The sequence below is a fragment of the Gobio gobio genome (assembly GCF_949357685.1).
Source record: "Gobio gobio genome assembly, chromosome: 7".
Lineage (NCBI taxonomy): Eukaryota > Metazoa > Chordata > Actinopteri > Cypriniformes > Gobionidae > Gobio > Gobio gobio.
Genome location: NC_137103.1, coordinates 11,402,238 through 11,427,526, shown reverse-complemented (window position 1 = coordinate 11,427,526; position 25,289 = coordinate 11,402,238). Strand labels below are relative to the sequence as shown.

The 25,289-nt window shown below is 39.4% G+C and overlaps 1 protein-coding gene across 2 annotated transcripts in view; it reads right to left on the bottom strand.

Moving 5' to 3' along the window:
- The window catches only part of ppp1r9ala (protein phosphatase 1 regulatory subunit 9A-like A), a 106,860-nt gene that overhangs the window by 25,401 nt on the left and 56,170 nt on the right, over positions 1–25,289 (bottom strand). For both annotated transcript variants that reach the window (XM_079822463.1, XM_079822464.1), the window contains exons 3-9: positions 23,437–23,569; positions 20,486–20,606; positions 12,171–12,275; positions 7,893–8,013; positions 5,347–5,505; positions 5,202–5,255; positions 4,885–5,114 (exon numbers count right to left, since the gene is read on the bottom strand). In XM_079822463.1, coding sequence (XP_079678589.1) covers positions 4,885–5,114; positions 5,202–5,255; positions 5,347–5,505; positions 7,893–8,013; positions 12,171–12,275; positions 20,486–20,606; positions 23,437–23,569 — 923 coding nt within the window. The remainder of the gene's footprint in view (positions 1–4,884; positions 5,115–5,201; positions 5,256–5,346; positions 5,506–7,892; positions 8,014–12,170; positions 12,276–20,485; positions 20,607–23,436; positions 23,570–25,289) is intronic.

Genomic DNA, 25,289 nt, shown 5'->3' with positions numbered 1-25,289 from the left:
TGACCTAATGAGTGAACATTATGGGAAGCGCACTAGCCAGACCAGATTTAAACATTGTCGGCTGAAGACCCAAGTTTGGTTTGAAGATGAAAAACGTATCAAACACAATGTTCTCTCACCATTCCTGATTTCTAATGCACACTCACAGCGTTCGGCTGGTCTTGCGGCTCAGAGCAGAAACGAAAGCTGATGCTCTCCGTATGTTTTCCTGTTGTCTCCGGGCGTGTTCATATGTAAATTTCAAGAGATTATTTTGTCCATTAGATAGAAAGATCTGAAAAGGCCCATACATGTACCTGCCCATAGTCTCTCCACTCGAAGAAATCAGGACAGAAGTGGTTGAAAGTGGACAAAAGAGACAGATTAAAACACCAGGTGTAAACAGGAATGTGTCTCCCTCGTCCACTTGTGATCCGATTGACCAAAACGCATCTTAATGCCAGGTGTAAACAGGGCCAGACACTCAACAAGGCATTTATTTAAGCAAAAATCCAGTAAAAACAGAACATTTTATAATTTAAAATAAACTGATTTAAAATTAAAATAAAAGGCTGAATTTTCAGAATAATTGCTCCAGTATTCAGTAGTTATGTTTCCCATCCACCTATTTTAATGCGCATTTTGGAATATTGCATAAAAAGCCGCTGGATGCAAACGGCAAGATGCGCATAAATTCTAAAGATGCGGATAAAATGTATGCGCTCAATTGAGTCTGATGAATCGCTGTGTCCCAATTCGCATACTATCCGTACTAAATAGTATTCGAAAAAAGAATTAGTAGGTCCCAAATCGTAGTATGTTGAAAAGATTATTCCAAAGATTCACGGATGGTCTATTATTTCCGGTCAGAATTCGAAGTGCAGATCGAACGCACTCTAACGGCTGATGTTGCCCACAACCCATTGCGAGATGGACGAGGATTCAATTAGAACTACAAATGCGGATAAAAAGTGTTAAAAAACTACAAACATGACGGATGTGTGAGTCCGATGGTTAAGTAGATTAAGGGGCTTGAGTGATCAATTATCCGTATTTAACCTGACAAAAAGATATTTATTCAATGTTATCCACATTATATTTCACCTGCAGCAGCATTGTGAACTTTTGTAATGATACGTTTGGCAATTAACTTTGCAAACACATGAGGAGAGTCTCTGCATTAAAGACCCACGAATGGCAGATCAACGTGCGACTACATTTCTCTCCGATACGGTAGGAAATTAAATTGAATGTGGAGGATTTGAACTGTGACGATGATTGACAGGGCAGTTTAAACGGCGACGGGATGCACATAACTAAAGGCTGCTTTATACTTCTGCGTCGGATCTTCGTCGTATCCTCTACGGCGCAAGTTACGCGTTGGTTTTCATTTATACCTCTGCGTTTTTGTCTGCGTCAATGTGCAATGACACATGCAGACCGCTAGGAGGCAGTGTCCACAGGCATGTTGATGGTAACCCACAGTATCAAGGCAAAAGCCGAAGAAGAAGCAGCTTGTTTAGTGTTTACATTGTCAGAGTTCAGCAGCCTCCATTGTCAGATAGCGGCTTTTCTTGCAGCTTGAGTTGTTGTATGTAATACAAATTAAGCATCTCTAGTTGATTAGTTACATAAGAGGCGATCTGGCGCTGGAATGCATTTTTGAAATCGTGCAGAGTGCTCGTGGCGCTGTTTTCAGTATCGGTGGCTCGTGGACGAGCGCTTCAATCGATTGCTGTTGCGGAGACTATTCATTCCGTTGAAATCACAAAACGAAATGTACCCTAATGTGTCCCTGTTCTTGATATGCAATCACTGATTAACATCTTTGGTTTTAATGAGAAAATAAATCAACTATACACAGTGGATCTATGCATTTATTCACTAACATAAACAATCTCTGCACTACAAAATAGCAGATATAAGGATGAAACTATCATCCCATTTCTGGACACATACACACACTCCTATCGCAGATTTTATTTATTGATTGACCTGAGGGAAGGGTTCTGGCAGACAGCGCTTGCGGTCCGCGTAGAATTGACGCGCTGTTACATTTTTGGAGAGGTGCGCGTCAGGGTACGTCGTAGGGTACGCGCGCATCACACAGCCTACGGCGTAGCTATGGCGTACACTCGACGCAGAAGTATAAATCGGCCTTAAGCGACAGAGTTCGTTAAAGATAACGAAGAAGTATGTCCCAAAGCTTGCATACTTTTCTGCTACACACTCAAAAGCATGTACTTTTTCTTCACAAAAAGAGAACATACTTTTAGGTCGTAGTATAAGTAGGCAAATGGGGACACATCAAATGTTTTATCTGATAATAAAACTACAATGGAAACACATTTTCCAAATAAATGTATCGATGTGCATCAAAAAAGTCATGTGACTTTTTTGATGGGACAGTATAGCTGGAAACGCATTTGAAATGCTGTTTTGCCTGAGCAAAGTATGTCATCAAAGACATTCGGTATAATTACCTCCCAGAATTGTCTTATACGACTGCGTTCGAAAATCTGCCTCCAAACGCTACACAAGGCCTTTATTGAGTTTTATCTGCATGCTCTGAGAAGCCACAAATTTATTATATATGAAAATGTATTACATACACGTATATAATGTATATAATACACAGTGGCTTCTCCTACTGCAGCAACTTCCATTTTTCTTACATCTCTCTGATATTTATCGGAAAGTGACGATTGTTTTCTCTTCAACTCACTGGATAGAAATGCTGCTTTATTCGCAAAAGCTTTTTTGCAATGTTCTAATTTTGCATACAAGTTAAATTCACAGCTTTGGATGAAAACATAGCGAGTGTCACATGATCATTCAGAAAACATTTTTAAAGCCGCGTTTCGACCGCAGGAACTTTCCTCAGGCACTAGGGACTTTGGGGTGGTACTCTGTGCGTTTCGAAAGCAGGAACTTTCCCCAGGAACTAGGGACTTTGGGGTGGTACTCGGTGCGTTTCCACCGCAGGAACTTTCCTCAGGAACTAGGGACTTTGGGGTGGTACTCGGTGCGTTTCCACCGCAGGAACTTTCCTCAGGAACTAGGGACTTTGGGGTGGTACTCGGTGCGTTTCCACCGCAGGAACTTTCCTCAGGAACTAGGGACTTTGGGGTGGTACTCGGTGCGTTTCGACAGCAGGAACTTTCCCCAGGAACTAGGGACTTTGGGGTGGTACTCGGTGCGTTTCGACAGCAGGAACTTTCCCCAGGAACTAGGGACTTTGGGGTGGTACTCGGTGCGTTTCCACCGCAGGAACTTTCCTCAGGAACTAGGGACTTTGGGGTGGTACTCTGTGCATTTCGACAGCAGGAACTTTCCCCAGGAACTAGGGACTTTGGGGTGGTACTCTGTGCGTTTCGAAAGCAGGAACTTTCCCCAGGAACTAGGGACTTTGGGGTGGTACTCTGTGCATTTCGACAGCAGGAACTTTCCCCAGGAACTAGGGACTTTGGGGTGGTACTCTGTGCGTTTCGAAAGCAGGAACTTTCCCCAGGAACTAGGGACTTTGGGGTGGTACTCTGTGCGTTTCCACCGCAGGAACTTTCCTCAGGAAATAGGGACTTTGGGGTGGTACTCTGTGCGTTTCCACCGCAGGAACTTTCCTCAGGAACTAGGGACTTTGGGGTGGTACTCTGTGCGTTTCCACCGCAGGAACTTTCCTCAGGAAATAGGGACTTTGGGGTGGTACTCTGTGCGTTTCCACCGCAGGAACTTTCCTCAGGAACTAGGGACTTTGGGGTGGTACTCTGTGCGTTTCCACCGCAGGAACTTTCCTCAGGAACTAGGGACTTTGGGGTGGTACTCGGTGCGTTTCGACCGCAGGAACTTTCCCCAGGAACTAGGGACTTTGGGGTGGTACTCGGTGCGTTTCCACCGCAGGAACTTTCCCCAGGAACTAGGGACTTTGGGGTGGTACTCGGTGCGTTTCCACCGCAGGAACTTTCCTCAGGAACTAGGGACTTTGGGGTGGTACTCGGTGCGTTTCGACAGCAGGAACTTTCCCCAGGAACTAGGGACTTTGGGGTGGTACTCTGTGCGTTTCGACAGCAGGAACTTTCCTCAGGAACTAGGGACTTTGGGGTGGTACTCTGTGCGTTTCGACAGCAGGAACTTTCCCCAGGAACTAGGGACTTTGGGGTGGTTACTCGGTGTGTTTTGACCGTAGTGACCAGGGTCTAAATGGAGTTCCAGGTCAAAACGGCCCTGCTCGCGAGGGAGTACTTTTTCAAAGTTCAGGAACTTTCGGGGGTGGGACTTGGGCGCTGGACCTGCTGATTAGTTGAGTTCACGCAGCATTTTGATTGGTCGACTCGACGCAGCATATATCAACCACTATAAGTCTGTTGCGGACACGGTGAGTGCAGTAAGAGTTGATTACTATTCGAATCAACAATGGAGTTTAAAAAATACAATCGATGGGCCGACGACGAGGTTCGGGCTTTATTAAATTTATTTGCAAAGGACGAAATCCAATGGGAACTGTAAAGTCGCGCACAGTCCTACGTCACCGGATTAATCATCACGGTACTTTAGACCATGATGGAAATGCAGACAGCAGCAGGTCTGGGGGAGAAACGGGGCTTAATATTTCTGATTTTCATCAGTGCTGCCTACTATTTTTGTGGGAACCGTAATGCATTATTTTCAGGATTCTTCAATGAACATAAATGTCAAAAGAACAGCATTTATTTGAAATTGAAATATTTTGTAACATTATAAATGTCTTTACTCACACATTTGATAAATCTAATGCATCCTTGCTGAATAAAATATAAATTTCTTTAAAACCCCAAACCTTTGAATGGTAGCGTATAAACACTGCATAACATGAAACTTAAAAGGTTAGGTAATATCAATGGAGATGTTAGTGCAGTTGTCTTGACTCACTTCTGCTGATAGTCTTTGAGCAGCTTCTTGGCTTTGCTGTATTTTTTATCCAGCGCATCATATTGGCTCTGCGTATCATTGAGCTGTTCGTTGATGCTTTTACAGAGAGCTTGAGCCTCCAGCCAGTTCTTCTCCATCTGAGCGATTCTCTCAGAGTTCTCCTGAACGCTCCTCTCTAACTGAGCTTCCCTCGCCTCCCACGCCGAACGCTCCTCTGATGACTCCCTCAACTACAACATCAACCGAACATCAGTCAAAACACACAGGAACTGCTATATGTTTGATATCAATGGATAAGAAGGTTCATAAGTTCGTACCCTCTCTTTTAGTTCATCTACTTCCGCCTCTGCAATGGTGTGTTTTATCTGGAGCTGCAATTAAAACAGAGTATACAAAAAATGAGGAAACCATTAATGGAAATCTCTTAAAAATAAGTGAAATGAAAAGCACAAGATCTGCTACCTCTTTAAATCTGAACATTAGCTGAGTGGTGTCCATGTTTGATGGCAGGAACACTTCTTCGCTCTCTGGCAGGTCGTACACTTCAACATTCCTCCTGCCGAAACTGGAACCCAGAATGACATCCTCCCCCCCTTCATCCTCATCCTCGTAGTGCTCGTCCTGTGATGACATCAGAGACAAAGACATGATGCAACACAGAAAAAGAAACAACAGTGCAGAGTCCAGAAATAAGTTATGAATGAACAAATATGAGCTTAATAATTTTCCTCTTATAGCTGGTGAAACATTAACCATTTAGAATTCACTGACAAAGCGTACCTGAAACGCAGTGGTTCAACAGGTACAAACAACCCGATTTCGATTTTGAATAAACTCACAAATCTGTTTCCTCATTCAGCATGGTGCATTTTTACATATTTTTTGCATACTTGAGAACATTCAACACAAAGCAGCTCAGGAGAGTTTACAGCTGAAAAAGTCTGAAGATGCTTTAACACGGCTGTGCAGTATTCCAGTCCAAGTGGCCGTTCACATGTTATTTTTTTCCTTCCACTGTGCTACTTTTCCATTGTTTTTCTTTGTAAACACACTAGACAGTTTTTGACCATTGCATTCACATCTTGCATCTTTTGCATCTTCACCTAGCTCTAAAAACGCAGTCCCTTACAGGGACATTCACACAGTTTTTGGAGTTAAAAGGAACATTCCACTTTTTATGAAAATAGGCTCATTTTCCAACTCCCCTAGAGTTAAACAGCTGAGTTTTACCGTTTTCTAATCCATTCAGCCGATCTCCGGGTCTGGCGGTAGCACTTTTAGCATAGCTTAGCATAGATCATTGAATCTGATTAGACCGTTAGCATCTCACTCAAAAATGACCAAAGAGTTTTGAGAATTTAAAAAAAAGTGGAGTGTTCCTTTAAAATCACAAGAAGCAGGTCAGTGGAATGAAAAAATGCAAGGGTCAGCAAATTTTTCTTTATAAAAGTGGAACTTTTAACTTGAGCGCCACATTTTTAGAATGTAGTCTCAAACGTGAGATGCTGCAAAAGACGCAAGCGCAACTGTCAAACACGTGCATCTAGCGCATGTTTACATAGAAAAACAATGGAATGCAAATATGGCGTGGTCACATTAGCGAAATTTTGTTGAAAAAAATGGTCCGTTGTCAATAGTGTAGTGATGTATGAAACCAATCACGTGGAATTCAAGCAGTTTCTGTTGGTAAAAGTGGTGAATACGCATGACCAACTTGAACGGCAACTAAATCTGTGTCTGGGGAACTTTTCTGCTCTCATGCAAAACTCCAGATCCAGTGGAATTCATTTTAAAATGACTGGATTTTGCCAAGCAAAGGTAAATATGACTGCACCTTAAAGACCCCCTGTGGTGAAAATCAAGTTTTTAATGTTGTTTATATGTCTATGTGGTGTTTTTAAGGGCAGCGGCTATTTGCACTGTGTGAAAATACAAATTTCTTCGCGATAGATGATATTTACACTGTGCAAATAGCTGTAGATGTTATTTACTAAATGAAAATAGTGATATATTCTATTTACACCATGTAAAAGTAGCAGTTCTTTGCAATATGTGTAAATAGTAATTACATGCAATTTATACTTTATTTTGACAGATACATACTATTTGCACCTAAGTATTGTTGTACATTAACAGGATGTAATAATAACAACAGTAAATGATTATATTTATTAAAATTATTAAATGGATGCCGCCTTAATGGGACACTAAAAGCCCTCCCTACACCAACCCTTAACCCTACCCAATAAATGCTTTTATTATTATTAAACATTACGTTAGGCAGTTTATTTCCATTTTTAGAACATTTTCTTAATTTTTATTGAAAGTAAATGCCTTTCCGATGTGATATGTGATTAAAAAAAAGAGAAGAGCGAGCTCTGCAAAAGACAGATTCGAACCCGGGTCGATCGCGTCAAAACCAAGATCTTTAAGCCTTATGCTTTACTGACTGAACATTGAAATATGACTTATTTTTTTTATCTTGTTTTCCCAAACAGGCATTGTAAGGCGGAGCTAGTGCGAATAGCACTTGCCAAACAAGGCACGCTATTTGCACTTGGTGTAAATAGACACTCCGGTTTTTAATATGCTTTCAGACAAACCATGTGCAAATTCATAGGTCAACACCAATGAAAATATGAAAAATCGGGTACTTTTAGCAATATAACAGGTGAATTATGTATATGATGTATATTATGATGAACTATATGCCTTTCTCCACTGACCAGTTGTTCAAAGCGTTTCTAAGGATACTGATTGTTAGAAGGCAGACTGAGATGAGAAAACTGGTACACCCTTATGAACTTATACACTTTAGGAGTCTTTAGGAACTACTATAACCAATATTTAACATCAACAATAACATACACATGAACATACAAAAGTGTACTGATATTAAACTACAGTAAACAGTAACTGTACGATCTATACAAAACAATCACTCCAAACTTGTACAATGCATGCACACTGATGTAAGCAATAAGGCCCATGAGATGTGCTTGACTGACCTCTTCAGTAGACTGCTCGTATGCGTCGTCCACCTCCTGCTGCCGTTCCTGCTCAAGGGTCTCGCTGATCAGCCGCGCCACCTCACTCTGAGTGCCTGGCTTCTCTCGGCCAATCAGAAACCTGCACGGGGTGAGTGAAACAAGGATGATTAGGTGTGTAACGTATTCTGATCTGCTGATCAGGTAGAGAGGAAACAACAGAGCTTTTGTGAGTGTGCATATTGTTTATTTGCATGTGGTGAACTCATACCCTTCAGAGTCTACAGAGAAATATGAAGAGCATTAATGTGTTTCTTTTTAGGCAATTGCTAGGGAATAAATAGAGCACAGCTGTAAAGTCATTCTTGGTGTGAACAGGCCTTTACATTTAGGAAATTAACAACAACTCTGGTTCTTTAACGTTCTTCCGTGGCCGGATTCACAAAACATTCAGAAGAATAAAATTCTTCTTAACTGTTTATTTTCCTCTTGGGTTTTTAATCGATGCAGATAAAGGATCTGTTGTGGATCGCTGATTTCTTTTAATGTTACAGTGACTAGAGAATTTGTGAGTACAGGTATTTTTCCTGCTGACTCACAGATGGATGTGTCGGAGGAGACTGCAGGTAAAAACTCTGCTTCAGGCTTTCCACTACACTGAATCTCATCTTGATCTAATGATGGAGATTAAGTGATTTAGCTGGAAGCTGAAGCTTTGCACAGGAAGCCTGTTCCACTGCCAAGCTCCAGAGCTCCCTCTTCACCTGTGTTTGGTAATGCGCAGTCGCAATCTAGCACTGTTAACTTTGAACTTTGTAGTGGCGAATTGTGACCCACCGAATTATGTGAACCTAGTAGGCGCTGTAGTGACGGTAGGGTTAGGATTGGGATTAGGAGTAGGTCAGATTAGATCAATACAAAGCCTATTATGGTCACATAATTCTGTACAACACTGGTAAACAGGGCTTGACATCAACTGTTTTGCTCAGCAGCCGCTGTGGCTAGTGGTTTTCCCAAGTTACTATCCACTCAGCATTTTGACTGGCCACAATTTTGACATCGAGGCCATGGGGAAAAAACTGCAATATAGATATTTTTTTAATTATCTCATAATTTGGCAGCAGGAATATCAGGCTGCTGTCACTTTAAGACCTGACGCACGGATACATTATACTGTTACACATGCGTTTTCTTTCTCACCGGTTTACGTTCGCTTAAAACAATGCGTTTATGTGAATACTCACAAAGACCGCCATTTTGACATTATTTTGTGCGCAATAAGCAGTGAAAAATAATTTAATCTAGTTCTGAGAGGTGGCTTTATGTGTGCGCACTTTGGGTGTGAGCACAAAATCTGTGGGAATGAGTAAAATTGTGCGCAATACGCAGTGGCTGAACTAGACATTTTCATACATGGGGTGGCCAAGGCTACTTTAGGGGGTCCATACAAGTCCGTGAAAGAATATCATGTGTAATACATAGACTGTAAAAAATATGGACGTAGTGTCCGTGACGTCACCCATAGGATTCTGAAGAGCAGTTTTTAAGTGTCAGGGCTCCAGACTAACTTTTTTCACTAGGAGCACAGTGGCCCCCAACTGAAAATTTTAGGGGCACAACCAGAAAATTTTGTGGCGCACACCGTAAATCAACATGCTAACCAAATCTACTAATTTCCACTGTATTACTAATAGTAGGCTTGCTACGATAGTCGGTGTTGCCGGTGTTACCGGTGTCCAGACTCCACACCGATTACATCACTTGCCCACCGTGGCACCGCCCACCGTCTTTTTGATTTTTTTTTTTAGTAATAAAATAATTTAGTTCAGTTAGAGAACAGACAATACAAATAAAAACTGAACGTATCTGCTTAATAAAGCAGGATCCGACCGTGAGTCTCGGCAGGAGTCATTCATCCGATTTAAGAGTGAGGAGCTGACGGAGATGATCGCGGAAGATGTTTCAAAGCGAAACGTAAAAGCACCTATTTTGTCATTTGTTTTGTTGTTGTGTTTTTCATTAAAAATAATAGGCTAATGAACCCACAATTCAAGCAACCCGCCACCGAATTGGCGCTAATTCAAAACCGAAAGTAAAATGTGCACGGCCGCACAGAGCGCGCATTGTTTACTTTCGCCTGGCTCCGCAGTGCGAGCCTCTGCGCTACGCTGACTGCGCTCATTTATTTTTGCCGCGCGCACCGAGTATAAACAAGGCTTTACGGATGAACTGTTATTCATTCATGGCGTGCATCTCAATCATAGACTGATCAATGCTTGATCAGTGCCCTGACTACTGAACTAGGGAACTGATTGAGGCGCACCCATGGCCTCACAGAGCGCGCATTTACAGACGAGCTGTCATTCACGGTGTGTGCGCACTGGTGCGTTTTCAGTTCAGAGCGGTCGTGTGCATGTTACTTTCGGTTAGATAGAATTAGTGATTTAAAAGCCTTCGGTAATACCGGTGTTGTCACACATCAAGTAACCGGTGGGGAAATTTCCTCACCGTCACATCCCTAACTAATAGGGATGGGTATCGTTAAGGTTTTAACGGTATTACTACTCTTACCGATACTGCTTATCGATTCAGTACTTTAAGGGTATTTGTATCGGTTCTTTTTATTATACTGTTTGTTTGTTTTTTATTTAAAAAAAAAAACATAATTAAGAACATAATTAACATGGCTTTATAATCTGAAAAGTAAAATATCTATAGCAAAAGAAACCGCAATGTTTGAACAAAAATATAAAACATCTATTTGTAAATGGACCAGTGTGCAGGCATTCGGAATGTCTGCTAACATTAATATTAAAGTAAAGAACAAACCTACAAAGAAATCTAATAAAGTAATGAAATGTAAAATAACACTGCATATTTTTCACTGTATAAATTGATAGATTAATGCTTATAAAAGCCAAAGTTATTAATTCAAGAGATGTGAATATTTTCTATTTGCCTTTTGTTCGATTCGAATTAATGGCTCAATCGTCTGCCGGTTTATTAGACGCTGCCCCTTTAAGACCGATCGAATGTAGAACTAATAATATCATATTCTCCTATTTCTCCAAACTATTTACGCACATTTAAGATATAAACTGTTTAAGTAACTACTCTCCAATCCGGTCATTTTGACACCGCCTATTTGTTGTTTATTTGATGGTTTAGACGCGCACACGAAGCCTAAAATATAAAGTGCAAGTCGGTCCATTTCGCAGCACACACACATAAGCCGCCTTGAAGTTGAAAACAGCGTCTCTTGCGCGGATTATTGTGCATTTAATAGCTCTTTATTATCAAACACATCCCGCAGTTTAGCAACAGTATAGACTGCAGTTTACAACAATCACTGAATCTAACGTTAAGTTTAGGTTTAGGGAGAAATGACAGCAGCTGCGAAGGGAAGGATGTCGCGCTCGACTGAACTCGGCTATAGGAATAGTTTTACCTCATATCATCTTTTTATAATTCTTGGAAGCCGAAATCGAAAATAAAATTAGATTAATATCACAGTACATCCCTAAAGTTTAAGCAAACTAAACTTTTGTGTAGTTCTCTTGGCCATCGTCACTCATTAAGCTGACTGTGGTGTTGTGTTCGCTGTAGCTCGCTCGCTTTCTCTCTCTTCTGGATTGCGAATAGCAAAAATGCATCACGGACAAATGGTTTTAGATTATCTCATATAGAAACGGCTGGCAAAGATAGAATTTGCCAGATATAACGTCTATCAATTATAAATAGTAAGTGTATTTTCTTAATTTCTCCAGTTTTTCAATTTACCGACAGCAGGAAAATTTACTGGTCACACATGTGCGACTGGATGTAAAAAAAAATTTTTGTCGCAAAATGCGACCATTTGGTCGCAGTCTGGAGCCCTGAGTGTAGAGTCGAGCTGGCCGTTGCCATTTTGGCAGTGCATCACTCCCGGATAACAGAAAATGGGCAAAGAGGCGGGACGTGGGCGGAGCTGACGCTATGACTAACAGACAGCAGATAAATGGCTATCCACCTGTCACTCAAAGTGGCCACGCCCTTAATTATGCAGAACTTTAAGGCTTTATATAATGTAAACGAATGAGTTGTAAAAAAATTCACCCCCCTCACAGTTGTCATGAAGGGCAAAATAAGCCATATAGACCAAAACCACAATTTGCTGTACTGCAACGGAGTACTGAAGGAAAATGAAAATTGAGCAGTTTTTGTTTTATGTTTTCTTTTTCTGCGGATCTCCCGTGCAGTACCTGCACACCACACACTTTGAGAACCACTGAAGTAACGGACAGACAGAGCAGGACTGACCTGACAGAGCCCTTCGTGTTCTTGAGGACGGTCGCAGCAAAGTGTTGCGTCACACCAACCAGACTGATGCCATCCACCTCCACAATCTGATCATTCACCTGAATCCTGGAACAGAACATCATGAAGTTTAATGAATTACAATGACAAAAGTAATATTGATTTCCTACGTCTCTTAAGCGACTATTAATATATACATAGTTACAAACCAAACAGCAAACTGTATTAGCGACAAACACCTCAAACCAGTGTAGTCAAATGTTACTTTTAAAGTTACACATTCCTGCATTGATATATGCAGATATTCATCATTATTTATTCCTAATAACAAGCAGCTTAAACGTCACAAACAAGTATTTTAGATATCTGTGCTTAAAGTGTGAACAGACCTTTTCTTTAGAGCTGTACCTGCACTCCAAAATACATTGCAATTGCGTTTTTGTTTATTACTGTAGCACTATCCTTCAGAAATCATTATAATAGGATGATTTGCTGCTCAGATATGATACATTTTTTGCTTAATTATTAATAATGGTTTTGATTATCAATGTTGATTTTTCAGGGGAAAATGTTCTTTGAAAAGTTCAATAGAAATAGAAATCCTTCATACCATTATGAATGTATGTTTTACTGTCACTCTTGATTAATTGAGCGCATTCTTGCTAATGTAATTTTTTTTATTTCTTACCACAAACTTTTAAATAGTAGTGGATCATAGTTTAAACAACATTGATAAGAATAATAAAATATTTCTTGAGCATTAAATCATATCAGAATGATTACTGAAGGATCATGTGACACTGAAGACTGGAGTAATGATGCTGAAAATACAGCTTTGATCACAGGAATAAATTACACTTTAAAATATATTCACATAGAAAACTGGTATTTTAAATTGTAATAATATTTGCACAATATTGTTAGTGTATTTTTGATCAAATAAATGCAGCCTCACTGAGCAGAATAAATTCTTTCAAAAACATTTTTTTTATATCTGGTAGTGGTAATTCAGGATAAATTGAGAATCACAGTTTTTTTCTTTTAAACAGAGATCACGATTCTCCCACAATTCTGAACAGACAAAATAAAAAAAATAACATGTAAATTACTAGAGGTTCTGAAAAAATGTTAATTGCTGCAATCATAATTTAAACATTAAAAAATATATATTTTTTAAAGGTAACTCAACCCCAGGTCTGAGCTTAACTCCACCCACTTGCAATATTTGAAAAATACTGCGGAGACAGAGGGGATGAACCGAGGGCGGGGCTGAGCGGGGGGCGTGAACCTGAGACCCGCAGTGACGGATTGATTGACAGCTGTCTGACTCGCAAAGATGGAGGATGACTGGAGTGACGCCAGTAGCTTTGCAACAGAGCGGTCTTTTGAAGAAGAGGACTTTTCTCCCCCTTCACCTGAAGTGGAGGAGGGTGAATTGTCTGTAGGCACAGGGCCAGAGCTTTATCAATCGAGCCGCTGGCTCAAACTGTGTTAGCTCACGATGCGGACGATGCTAGCAAAGCAGCAGCGCAAGAGAGAATGGACCACTGAACTAATCTATGAACAGTCAAATCCTTATACTGAACGACACTAAAAATAGATCAGATTCATGCAATGTATTTTCATTCAAATTAGCAATCAATAAGGAGGGCAGGACCAATAAGTTCAAACCTAATAGCTTATTATAAACAGATTTCCTCAAATAAAAGTTAGACTATACGGCTGCATGTCGGGGTTTGAAAGCGCTACAGTGGTTTTGACGGAACAAGCTGTTTTTTACCAGGGGCTGAGCCTATGCTAAGGGCGTGGTGAGCTTGTGCTTGGGTAGTGAGCCGTTGGAAGAGCCAATATACGTCACGATGACCTACAATGTCCAATAGGAAAATTCAACTGCAGTAGCCACTGTTCAACCTTAAGAGGGCAGCACTCAGACGTTTTTACACCATATAGATTGTAGAATTAAAACACTTGATACCCAAAAGTCAAAACATTTACTCGAATCAATGAACAGCACCAATAAAGCCCCAGTCTTACAGATCATTAACTAAAAAAAGTTGTTTTAGGGTTTAGTTACCTTCTAAAAATCAGTGATTCAGTGACTCGCTCATAAAATACTTCCCTTGTTTAATTACTGGATGAATCAGCATTTAACTAATCTTTTGAATGAATGATTCAATGACAAATACAATTATATCGCCACCTACTGGTGTAACGATATAATTGATAACCTTTTATACAGCATCGTTACATTCAAAAGGTGATTTGATCTATTTTGATTGCTACCATAGACATCAGTGTTTATATCCGAATTATAAACTTTTATCGCAGTTCTTCTGTGATCATTTGATTTATTGTAAAATAAAATAATGATACTGTGTGGTTGAAAAGACAACTGCTCTCTCTGGCTCAGCGGCAGCACAAACACACTGAATGTTTCTGGCGTGATTTTGTCAAATGTAGTGTATAGACACAGGTATGGGAGTTGAAATTAATTGTTGCATCAATGCTTTGCGATGCGGATGAGGGCGATTCTGCATGGATGCAGTAATACACCATAGACCAGGGGTCTCAAACTTGCGGCCCGCGGGCCACTTTTTTGAGACCCCTGGTTTTAATGATTTTAATGAAGAAAAACTCTATGAGGGCGGATTAGAACCCAAAACCTTTGACACAGTTGACAAAAATTTGAATATCGAGACTAATAATATATCTGACACAAATTAATGCAAATATTATTTACAAATAGTCCCAAAAAGATTATTTCCCAACTAGAATTAGCTCACTGTTCTGTTTGACCTGGTTACGGCCTTGCTGTGAATTAGTCTATTATTTAAAATAAAATTAAAATCATTCATTATTTCATATTACATGATTTAATTTCTATAGGCTATATTTAGTTCAAATTCAGAGGAACAGTTCATGTTCAGAAGAAACATTCATGTTGAAGAACTGTTAATAATAAAGATTGAGAAGATTGGACCAGTTGTGCTACTTTTTTTTGGAATACTTGAAACACTTTTTTTTGGAATACTTGATGCGGCCCAGCCTGACCCAGAGTCCACCTCCAGCGGCCCCCAGGTTAAATGAGTTTGAGACCCCTGCCATAGACGATTATAGCTTACTGACGTTTCTCTGACGTCATTCGTCGCATATGCACTTCTCACGCTAACGTAAAATGGCGGAGGGACACGAAACACAAAAGTGAGTGTTAAAAAAAATGCACCCACTATTTTAACTTTTACAGCGTGCGAGTGTGCGTGCAAGTGTGTCTGTGTGTTTGCGAGTGAGTGTGAGAGTATGTGTGTGTGTGAGTAAAAAAATTAAAAGGAGTTCAGTGCTGGCTTAAGTGTTTAAGTACAATCAACTGGGCTGTATAATTAATTAATTTCAACTTAAGTTGTATTAAACTGAATTTATATTAGGGGTGGGAATCTTTTACCATCTCACGATTCAATTCGATTCCGATTCTTGAGGCCACGATTCGATTCATAATCGATTTTCGATTCAAAAAGATTTTCGATTCAAAACGATTCGATTTTATCCATAATGATTTCTCTGATCATGATCTACTCTCATCTGCTTTGCTATACAGAATGACAAACGAAGACATTAAAGTGTCTTTTTCACATTTATTAAGTTCAATTCTCAGGAAAGTGCCTTTTATCAAAAACTTTGTCTGGTTCTCAATTGCTACTCATTAGTAGTAATGATTAGTATTATTAGTAATTAAATATAGATGAATCATCATTAAAGCTACAATTTTCTCTGTTCCCGTTGTTCTTTGATGAACATTAACGACAGGCATCATCAGTGCTCCTGTCACTTTAAGAACAGCCGCGGATCTCACGCACTGTCCCGCGCATCTCATTTCCTCACAACTCTAAGTTCATTTAAGACGTTATTTAACTAATTTAAGACCCTAATATGAGAATACTCAAAATCCTCTGTGTTATTGTTTGTTCAAGAGCAAAAGAGAACTCGATGTGAGCAAGAAACTGACGCGAGTCTGTCTGTGCGTGGAGTGTGTGTGTGTGTGTGTCCCTTGATTAGCTGACATAAGACGCACACACACACACACACACACACACAGGACATTGGCATACAGCGCGTTCTCTTGTTGCGCTTGGAAGCATTTACATGAATAAGAGCGTGATGATCATGTAACGCTAAGCAAAAATGGATATAAAAACGGACGCCGCGTTATTTGCGTTAAATACTTTTAATGCGTTAAGCTGCAAAAATTAATCGCCTGCGTTAACGCGTTAATTTGCCCAGCCCTAATTAATTTATTAAATCGATTCTTGGACATTTCAGATCGATTCTGAATCGTTGCAAATGAGAATCTAGATTCTTCTGTGAATCGATTTTTTGGCACACCCCTAATTTATATATATCTTTTATTACATTTTATAAAACTTATAAAAAAAAGTTGAAATTGCTTAACTTGTTTTTATGAGCTAAAGTCATGTAAAAACAGGTTGCCATGACTTATTGATCATATCATTTTTACAGGCCTTTTTGGCGGGCGTACTTGATGCATTTGTCAGTAAATGCATGAAATAAAATTAAATGTAACTCAAAAAGTAACATTTCACTTTAATATCTGATTACAAAAACGCACAGCGCCCTCAACAAAGCTTCAAACCACACTCTAAAAGTTGACACCCGGACGTTAATCATGTTAAACATCTGGATCTTTTCATTCCATGTACTTCACACTGTTGTAAATGTGCTGCTAAATGCTGCACTGTGACATGTGAAATACATGCTAAGCACAAGTTCATGACACCACGAATGAGTAATCACAGCTCTCTGAACTGCTAACACTTCTCACACCTAATCTGCACTCTAACTATACATCATAACATGTTTACGACTGACACCTCTGAGGCCCGATCCCCAGCTGGGTTGCTTTTTCCAAACAGCATTGAGTATTTCAAACAGTCTGCTTTAAAAAGCCTTTCAGCAGTTGGCAGTGAGTGCTGAGATTCACAGGGAAGAGGAAGAGTGTGTTTTCCGTGCAGTGACAGAGACATAAATGCAGTGTGTTTGGACAGAGCATGTTCAACAGCCCATCAGAGAGATCAAACGTGTGTGTCCGGCTTCAGCCGCCCTCAGGAAGACATGCCCACCACTCCTGCAGCTGCAACATGACCCGGGACTGGGTTAAACAGCATGCATGCCATTTAATGTTAATGTTGTGATGTTTTTGAAGGAAGTCTCTTATGCTTACCAAGGCTGCATTTATTTGATACATTTTTTTTTAAAGCTACACTACGTATTTTTTTTGCCGCTAGAGGTTGCTAACCTCTTTAAAACAATAACAAAAGGTCTGTTCACACCGGGAAGATTTTCATCGTTTAACGCCTCGTGACTAAACAAAGGGAGCCGATGTGAGTGCACAAAACGCAATGCTGTTTCACTTGGTCTATCTAAACTGTATTTGAGTGTGTTGAAAGTTATAATGTTATTTTCTGTGTGTTGTTGGCTGTATGTGACTAGCAGTAGCTCCATCCACATTAGAACCTCAAACTGATGATCACTGTTGGGGGTAACGCATTACAAGTAACTTGAGTTACGTAATCAGATTACTTTTTTCAAGTAACACATTACTTCTACATTTACAACAAAATATCGGAGTTACTTTTTCAAATAAGTAGCGCAAGTTACTTTGTTTTCCCATTCTTGTCCCCATGTGGAGAAAAGTCGGGAGTAAGTGTGAACATTGTGTGTGAACATGATGGTTATTGTAGTTATAGACTAAATGTGACCATACATTTTCTCATCTCACAAAAAAAAAAGATTCAGAATTCCTCAAAATGAATAAAATCAGTGAAATGCAAAATCAGAATACTACGCAAACCTGCAATAATTAAATATGTTAAATAAAACTAATATTTGATGCATTTAATGTCACTTTATTGACCAATATCTTGCTACTGAATTATTAAATTAAACCATAAGCAAAAATGACTTTAGATTTTTTGTTTTTATTGGTGCGTCTACCGCGTCTAGTTTGACGCTTGAACATTTTGAATCCATTCGCACGCGCCACAGTGAATTGGACGCGCGTATAAAATCGAGCGTTTGAAGCGAAATAGACGTGCGTTCAAGGCGCTCCAGGAGAAATATGTCATAAAATACCACTCTGCCTCTTTTCATTTTCATTAAAATATATATATTAAACATTAATAGCCACACAAATGTGGTCCAGGCAACTCCTACATTATCTTCACTGCATGTATATCTAAATATCCTTAAAAAATAAAGTTATGAAACTTCTCTTTGCCCTCAGTCAAAACGATTTGGCAGACAACAAATTATAGATTCATGACACCAAAGATCGGCCGTTAGATCCACACAAGACGCACCACTACAGGACATCAGAGCCAGCAGCAAACGTCAGAAGGACTGGCTGAGGAAAGGCTGCTCTCACCGGGGTTAATGAGCGCTGAGCGCCCGCTGATCGCCTGGAGCTCACAACTCCAAAAACACAAGATCGGTTTTTTTTTTTTAAATAGGCGCTCTCTTTATAAATAAACCACAGATTTGAGCTTTAAACAACTACATTCTCAGCTGAAAAAGTCTTAAAACCTCATTTTGAGACACAATAGTAGTATTTTTAAATTATGCAGGGTTTCTCATCACGTCACTTTGCCACATGACAGCAGCAAGCAGGCTCCTGATTGGTTAACGCGGCGCGAATTGACGGAAAAGTAAAAAAAAAATTCAACTCTGGCGTCAGACGCGAATTCGCTTCAAACGCGTGAATGCACAAAAAGCACCACTCGTGCGTATCGCGCAAGATGCTCAACTCGCGTCAAATTCGCGAATGAGGCGGAATCGCGTCCATTGCGCCACGCGAAACGTGCATCACACCGCAGGACCTCCAGACGCGCGTCAACATGCCTTTCCATTGACTTAATATTGAAATCACTCGCTCCTGACGCTCTATTCGCGTTTGGTGTAAACGCAGCATTAAACTTTCTACTCCTGCGTCCCATTCTAGGTTTGTTTGAGCTGCACCCTCTACTGTACACACATGAATTTGCATCTCCTTCAGCCTTATTAGTTCAATTTTGATGTGAAATGGTCTTTACATTTGCCCAAAAATAAAACTATTATTATAAAAAAACAAGCCCAGCCCAGGTGAGAAAACGTAACGCAAAAGTAACACAATGCATTACTTTCCTTAAAAAGTAACTAAGAAGCGCAATTTGTTACTTTTTAAGTGAGTAACGCAATACTGTAATGCATTACTTTTCAAAGTAACTTTCCCCAACACTGCTGATGATTTTCTAATATTTCATCGTGTTGAGCTACATAACGTGTACATTTGCTCACCTGTCTAATAAAGCACATGCAAGAACGGCATCTCTGTCAAGTCGAAGTTTGTTGCAAAGCTCTCGACATCTCAAAAAAACGGCACGCCGAGACTGGTCCTCTTATGATTTCTCATTTTGTTCCAAAGTCTGCTTGACATGGCAGTTTCAATGGCAGTAAAAGCGGAAACCGAGGAACAGGCGACTCTTAAAAATGTACAAATAGTTGAAAACATTTGGGATATTGTAAGTACTCAACTGAACAAAATCTATAACACTGGCCTGGTGGTTTTTGGATATTTTACTGCAAAAATCCTACATACTGCACTTTTAAAATAACGTTATGTTTGGTATTTGAATACATTTTAAACTGTCTTTTGGATGGTTGTGTGTATATATAGTCTGATTACGATAATATAATATATACAGTAATAGAGCTACACGATTCTGGATAAATTGAGACTTTTTTGTAACAAACAGAGATCACTGTTCTCCCACAATTCTGAACAGACAACTAAACAAAATAACATGTAATTTACTAGACGTTCTGATTAAATGTTCATTGCTGCAGTCATAATTTAAACTCCCAGAAAAAAAAATCCCAGTATTTTTGTGATTATAAGACAGAAATAATGATACCGTGTCGTTGAAAAGACTGTTTGTGAAGTGGTTTCATATCTACACATGACAACAGCTCTCTCTGGATCAGCGGCAAGTTTGAATCGAGATTCCAAATGATTTATCTTGCAGCTCTAATATATATAATAGAGGTGTGCGCCCCTCTAAGCAATCAGACCTGTGTTTTTTCGTGTGATGGATAACAGGTGTAAAATCCCACAGTAAACTCCATGTAAAGGAGGCTACATGTGAGGTTCCAGATGTGTCACAGCTGGTAACTAATAATTACTGCCCTGATGAGTAAATCACTGCTTGTTGTGAGAAATTCTACTGTCCCGGTCTAAACCTTTAATCTTTTGATTACTTTAAAGATCTCACCTCCCATCTCTCTCTGCGGCTCCATCCTGCGTGATGGTCTTGACGAAGATGCCCAGTTTCTCCAGACCCTGGTCTGCCCCAACACCCATCCCGATAATACTGATCCCCAGCCCTTTATCACCTACACACAGAGAAGAGAGAGAGACGAAAAGGCCATATTACACTTTTATTGAATTAGGAACATCAGTTTTGCAACAATTGATCCAGACATATAGCCTGACAAGCCAGAGCCACATCAAGATGTTGGGTCTGGGAACACACCATTGGCAGGGCTCAATCTGAGGGGCGGGATAAACGCTTGTCTTTCAAAGTCCCTCTGCACGCAATTGGATAGCGCTACAACCAACCAGAGCAATGAGGAAGATGAAGCAGAGCTAGTTGATAGATTAAACTTTCACCGTATCCGGTCGGCAAAACTCTGAACACATCTTCCTTTCTTAAGAATGACTTCAGTGCCGTTCTCTGTTCTTTGCTCTTTTCGATTTGATTTTGATTCGATTCAATATCGATTATTATGGATATATATCAGGTAAAAATACATGGCAAATTTTCAAGGAAAACAAATCTCTGAACTAATGCTGTAAACTATGGGAGTCAGTTGTAGCCTACTATAATATTGAAGGTAAAAATGAACTACAATACATACAAACACTTAAATTACACTCAATAATGTTTTTTTATAATAATAATAATAATAATAATAAAAGTTATAATATTAACTTTACAATTACATAATCATATTTCTACTCCAAATATTTTTTTTTTTATATATAAACATTTAAATGGCTGTCATAAAAACTTGCCAGATTTATTCATATATGCAATAAATATTGAAGAACACAAAAAAATATAATGAAAATATGGTGCATATATTTATCAAAATGCTCCTCTCTAGAGTTAATGTTTCTAGCTGACTAACGAGTTTATGGACACTGGATATGGTTTTTCTGAGGTAAATGTGGCGTTACATTGACGTTCACAAGCTGTTTTACTGGTTGAAACACTGATTGAGCGATTCCATGTGACATATGGATTTCGGTAAGATGTACTCTATCTTTTAACACACTTTCAGAAGCTCATTCATGTTTATTTCGCGCTGTAACTGGTATTAAGGCGGAAGAGAAGATCAGTTCATGCGCTGCCGGTTCTCGAGCTAAGCCGCAGCAGAGCGATCTCACGACGCCACAGCGCCAAAATGGTATTTATGTTTTTGAATTTCGTCTTAAAATGGACGTAATTTTAAATGTTTCATATCAACAGTAACAAAGCACAAAGATGATTGTGATTTATTGGATTGGAGGCGCGCTACAATGTTCCTTTCATTCATCTGAAAACAGGATGACTAATGGATTCTTGGGATTTAAGAAGCGATATCGGTTCCTCTATATTTTTTACCTAGCCCTAATTGGAACTAAATTAAAATAGTGTTTTGTTCAGAAATTGTTACACCAACAAGTTAAAAAATTTTTAAACATTGACATATGCTCAAAATGTGGCCTTCGTTAGGGCAGTGGGTCTTATTTCAAGGCCTTATATCCACTTTAAAGAATTTAAACAAAGAAAATAATTACAAGCAATAAGACAAAAAAACTACAATAAAACAATGCAGGTTTATTTGGCTGCTGTCACTTTAATAGCAAATGCACAGATCTAATATAAAGATACACATTCGTTTTCTTTCTCAACCATTTACGTTCACTTAAGATGAGGATTTATGAGGATATTCGCAAAGACAGGCATTTTGACATACAAACTTGTGTATTTGACTGTTCAAAAATGCCTCCTCTTTTGCTGCTTATTGTGCTTGAACGGTAGCCTGGATGCCAGCCGAACTTAGCCCCGCCCACAACATTTGAGGTCGGGAAGTTCGGTCTGGACTTGATCCGTTGTGGAGCAACTATGCTGGAACCAGAGCTGTTCGGACCAATCAAATTGTCAGGGCGGGCTTTATACGATGATGGACAGACGATCAACAGTAACGTAATCATCACGTCACCAAAGAGCGATTGGGTTGAATTCAGTCACTAAACAGAGAACTTGTTGGTATTCACCTTTCACCATTCACCTTTACTATTTCTCTCAAAAATGATGATGGTGTTGGTAAGCACTCAGTGTATCCTTAAAGGGGCTATATGCAACTTTTTCCCCAAAATAAACGTAACAATAGCCTTTTTATTTTACCATTTATTACTCAAACATCTCCTGATGAGCATACTGACACCTTGTCCGCTCACAGTGGGTGCACCTATAAGCCTGTATCCTATTTTTCCTATTTTCTGGCGGGTCGTCTTTTCCCACGCTGTCTGCGGATGTGACGTCACCACCGCTGCGAGAGCAAGCAGAAAATAAGAGCAGTTCTGTTTTTTGGCCACAGGTGTCAGAGTTTAAATTTCAGAAAAACGCATATAGCCCCTTTAAATTCTTTTTACAACACCGGAAAAGATCGTTTTCACTCATCTTCATCTTCTACTTCTTCCAGCGTGCGTGCAGTTAAGTTCTGTTGACAACTATGTGTCGCTCCGTTGCTCTGATTGGTTGTAGGTCTATCCAATTGAGCGCAGAGGCATTTTCTTTCCTGGTTCGTTTGAAACACGTCCCATAATCACAGCCCAATGGAGCATCAGACTCATATTCTGACTAGAATCTGAGTATGACGACGTCAGGCTAGTTGAACATTTTAAAATCACTTGTTTTTAAACTGCAATACTTAAAACGTATTCAAATGATACGCTTTCGAGACACGTGAGTGTAATCGCGATAGAGACGATGGTCCAAAATCTGGTGCAGAAAAATCTTGTATGACATTATAACATTTATAACAACAACAACAACAAAAAATTCAACAGAAGTGCAGAATATGACCTTTAAAGGTTAATCTCAAATTTAAACTGTTTTGACTGTTTTTTTTACCAATAAATCAAGTCAAAGTATTTTGTGAAAGACATCCTCACCTTTCTCTATCTCCACAGGAAACACGTCCATCTTCTCCACCCGTTTCTCCAGCTCGTACTCCGCAGACGCCGCCACAGGATCCACATCATCATTCCTCCGGTCGTAGTCTTCATTAGAGAACGTGCTGTACACCTGAGACACCATACACACAACATCAATTACAGCTAATAACACACAATAACTGCTCGTTTACATTCATAACCTTTAAGGCTGCTTATTATGTGCCTTATTAAGATGAGACCCCTTCCTAGAACACAGGTCAGTATTTCAGTTATTGCAAAAACAGTGGACATATCACAGAAACCAAAACACCCAAGCTGTAATCAGTTTCTCTACAGTCTTGCCAAAGAAGAGCTTCCTCTCTGCTAGAATATCAGCCCGGTGAAGGCAGCCCTTGTCTGCTAAAAAGAAAATCACTTCAGAACAATTACTGCGCACACACAAAATCATTTATTGCAGATTTACTCATTCTTTATAGTCCATTTTAGTCAGAAGGTTAAAAAAAATTGGCATCCGATTAATCTTTTCAGTGGTTTTACAAAATGTGGGGGTTGCAGTCCAGCAGTGTGGCTGCTCTTACAACAACCGTCTAATAAACAAGCTACAATCATAAAGGAGACTTTATTATGTTATTATACTTTTTATTATTTTTTTTCCAGATTTTAGTTTTTTTCTTGCTTGTTGCAGGTCATGGTCAACTAACCATGTTATAAGAAAGTTGAACTCAGTATGTGATTGTATACAGTATCAACTAGATAAAGTTGAGAACTTGAGACAAAGTAATTTGAAGTTTAAAGTTTAAATCATGTTCGTGATGATTTAGCACATTGCTAGCATGATTTAGCACCTTGCTAACACATTGCTAGCATGATTTAACACATTGATAGCATGATTTAGCACATTGATAGCATGATTTAGCACACTGCTAGTGCGGTTAACCACATTGCTAGCACGATTTAACACATTGCTAGCATGATTTAACACATTGATAGCATGATTTAGCACATTGATAGCATGATTTAGCACATTGATAGCATGATTTAGCACACTGCTAGTGCGGTTAACCGCATTGCTAGCACGATTTAACACATTGCTAGCATGATTTAGCACATTGATAGCATGATTTAGCACATTGATAGCATGATTTAGCACACTGCTAGTGCGGTTAACCACATTGCTAGCACGATTTAACACATTGATAGCATGATTTAGCACACTGCTAGTGCGGTTAACCACATTGCTAGCACGATTTAACACATTGCTAGCATGATTTAACACATTGCTAGCATGATTTAACATTGCTAGCACGATTTAACACATTGCTAACACGTTGCTAATATGATTTAGCACACCGCTAGCATGATTTAACATGTGCTAACAAGATTAAACACATTGCTGTCATATTTTAGCATGATTACATTAGCTAGAGACAGCCAGAGATAGACAGAGAGACAGATAGATAGATAGATTTACTAAAACGTCTTCATTTGTGTTTGGAAGATGAACTAAACGACACGAGGGTGAGCAATTGATGAAGATTTCATTACATTTGAATTGTGTAGAATTGATTAGATTTTATCCATAATTTAGTTAAGTTAACTTCACCCCAAAAATGCAATTATGTATTCATCCCACATTTCATTCCAAAAAAAGGGTTTGGGTTATTGTTATGAGATTATTATGACATTTTCTTTCATTAAGCATGTCATAATGTGAAATATCTAAGCATGAGGTCAAATGAGATTTGAGAACTATGACGGTGGTAGACATTATCAATAAATATCGACTTTGGTCTTCCCTCATATAAAGGACTAATGTTTTGCTCATTTACTTTGGAGCTTAAAGTCCAACC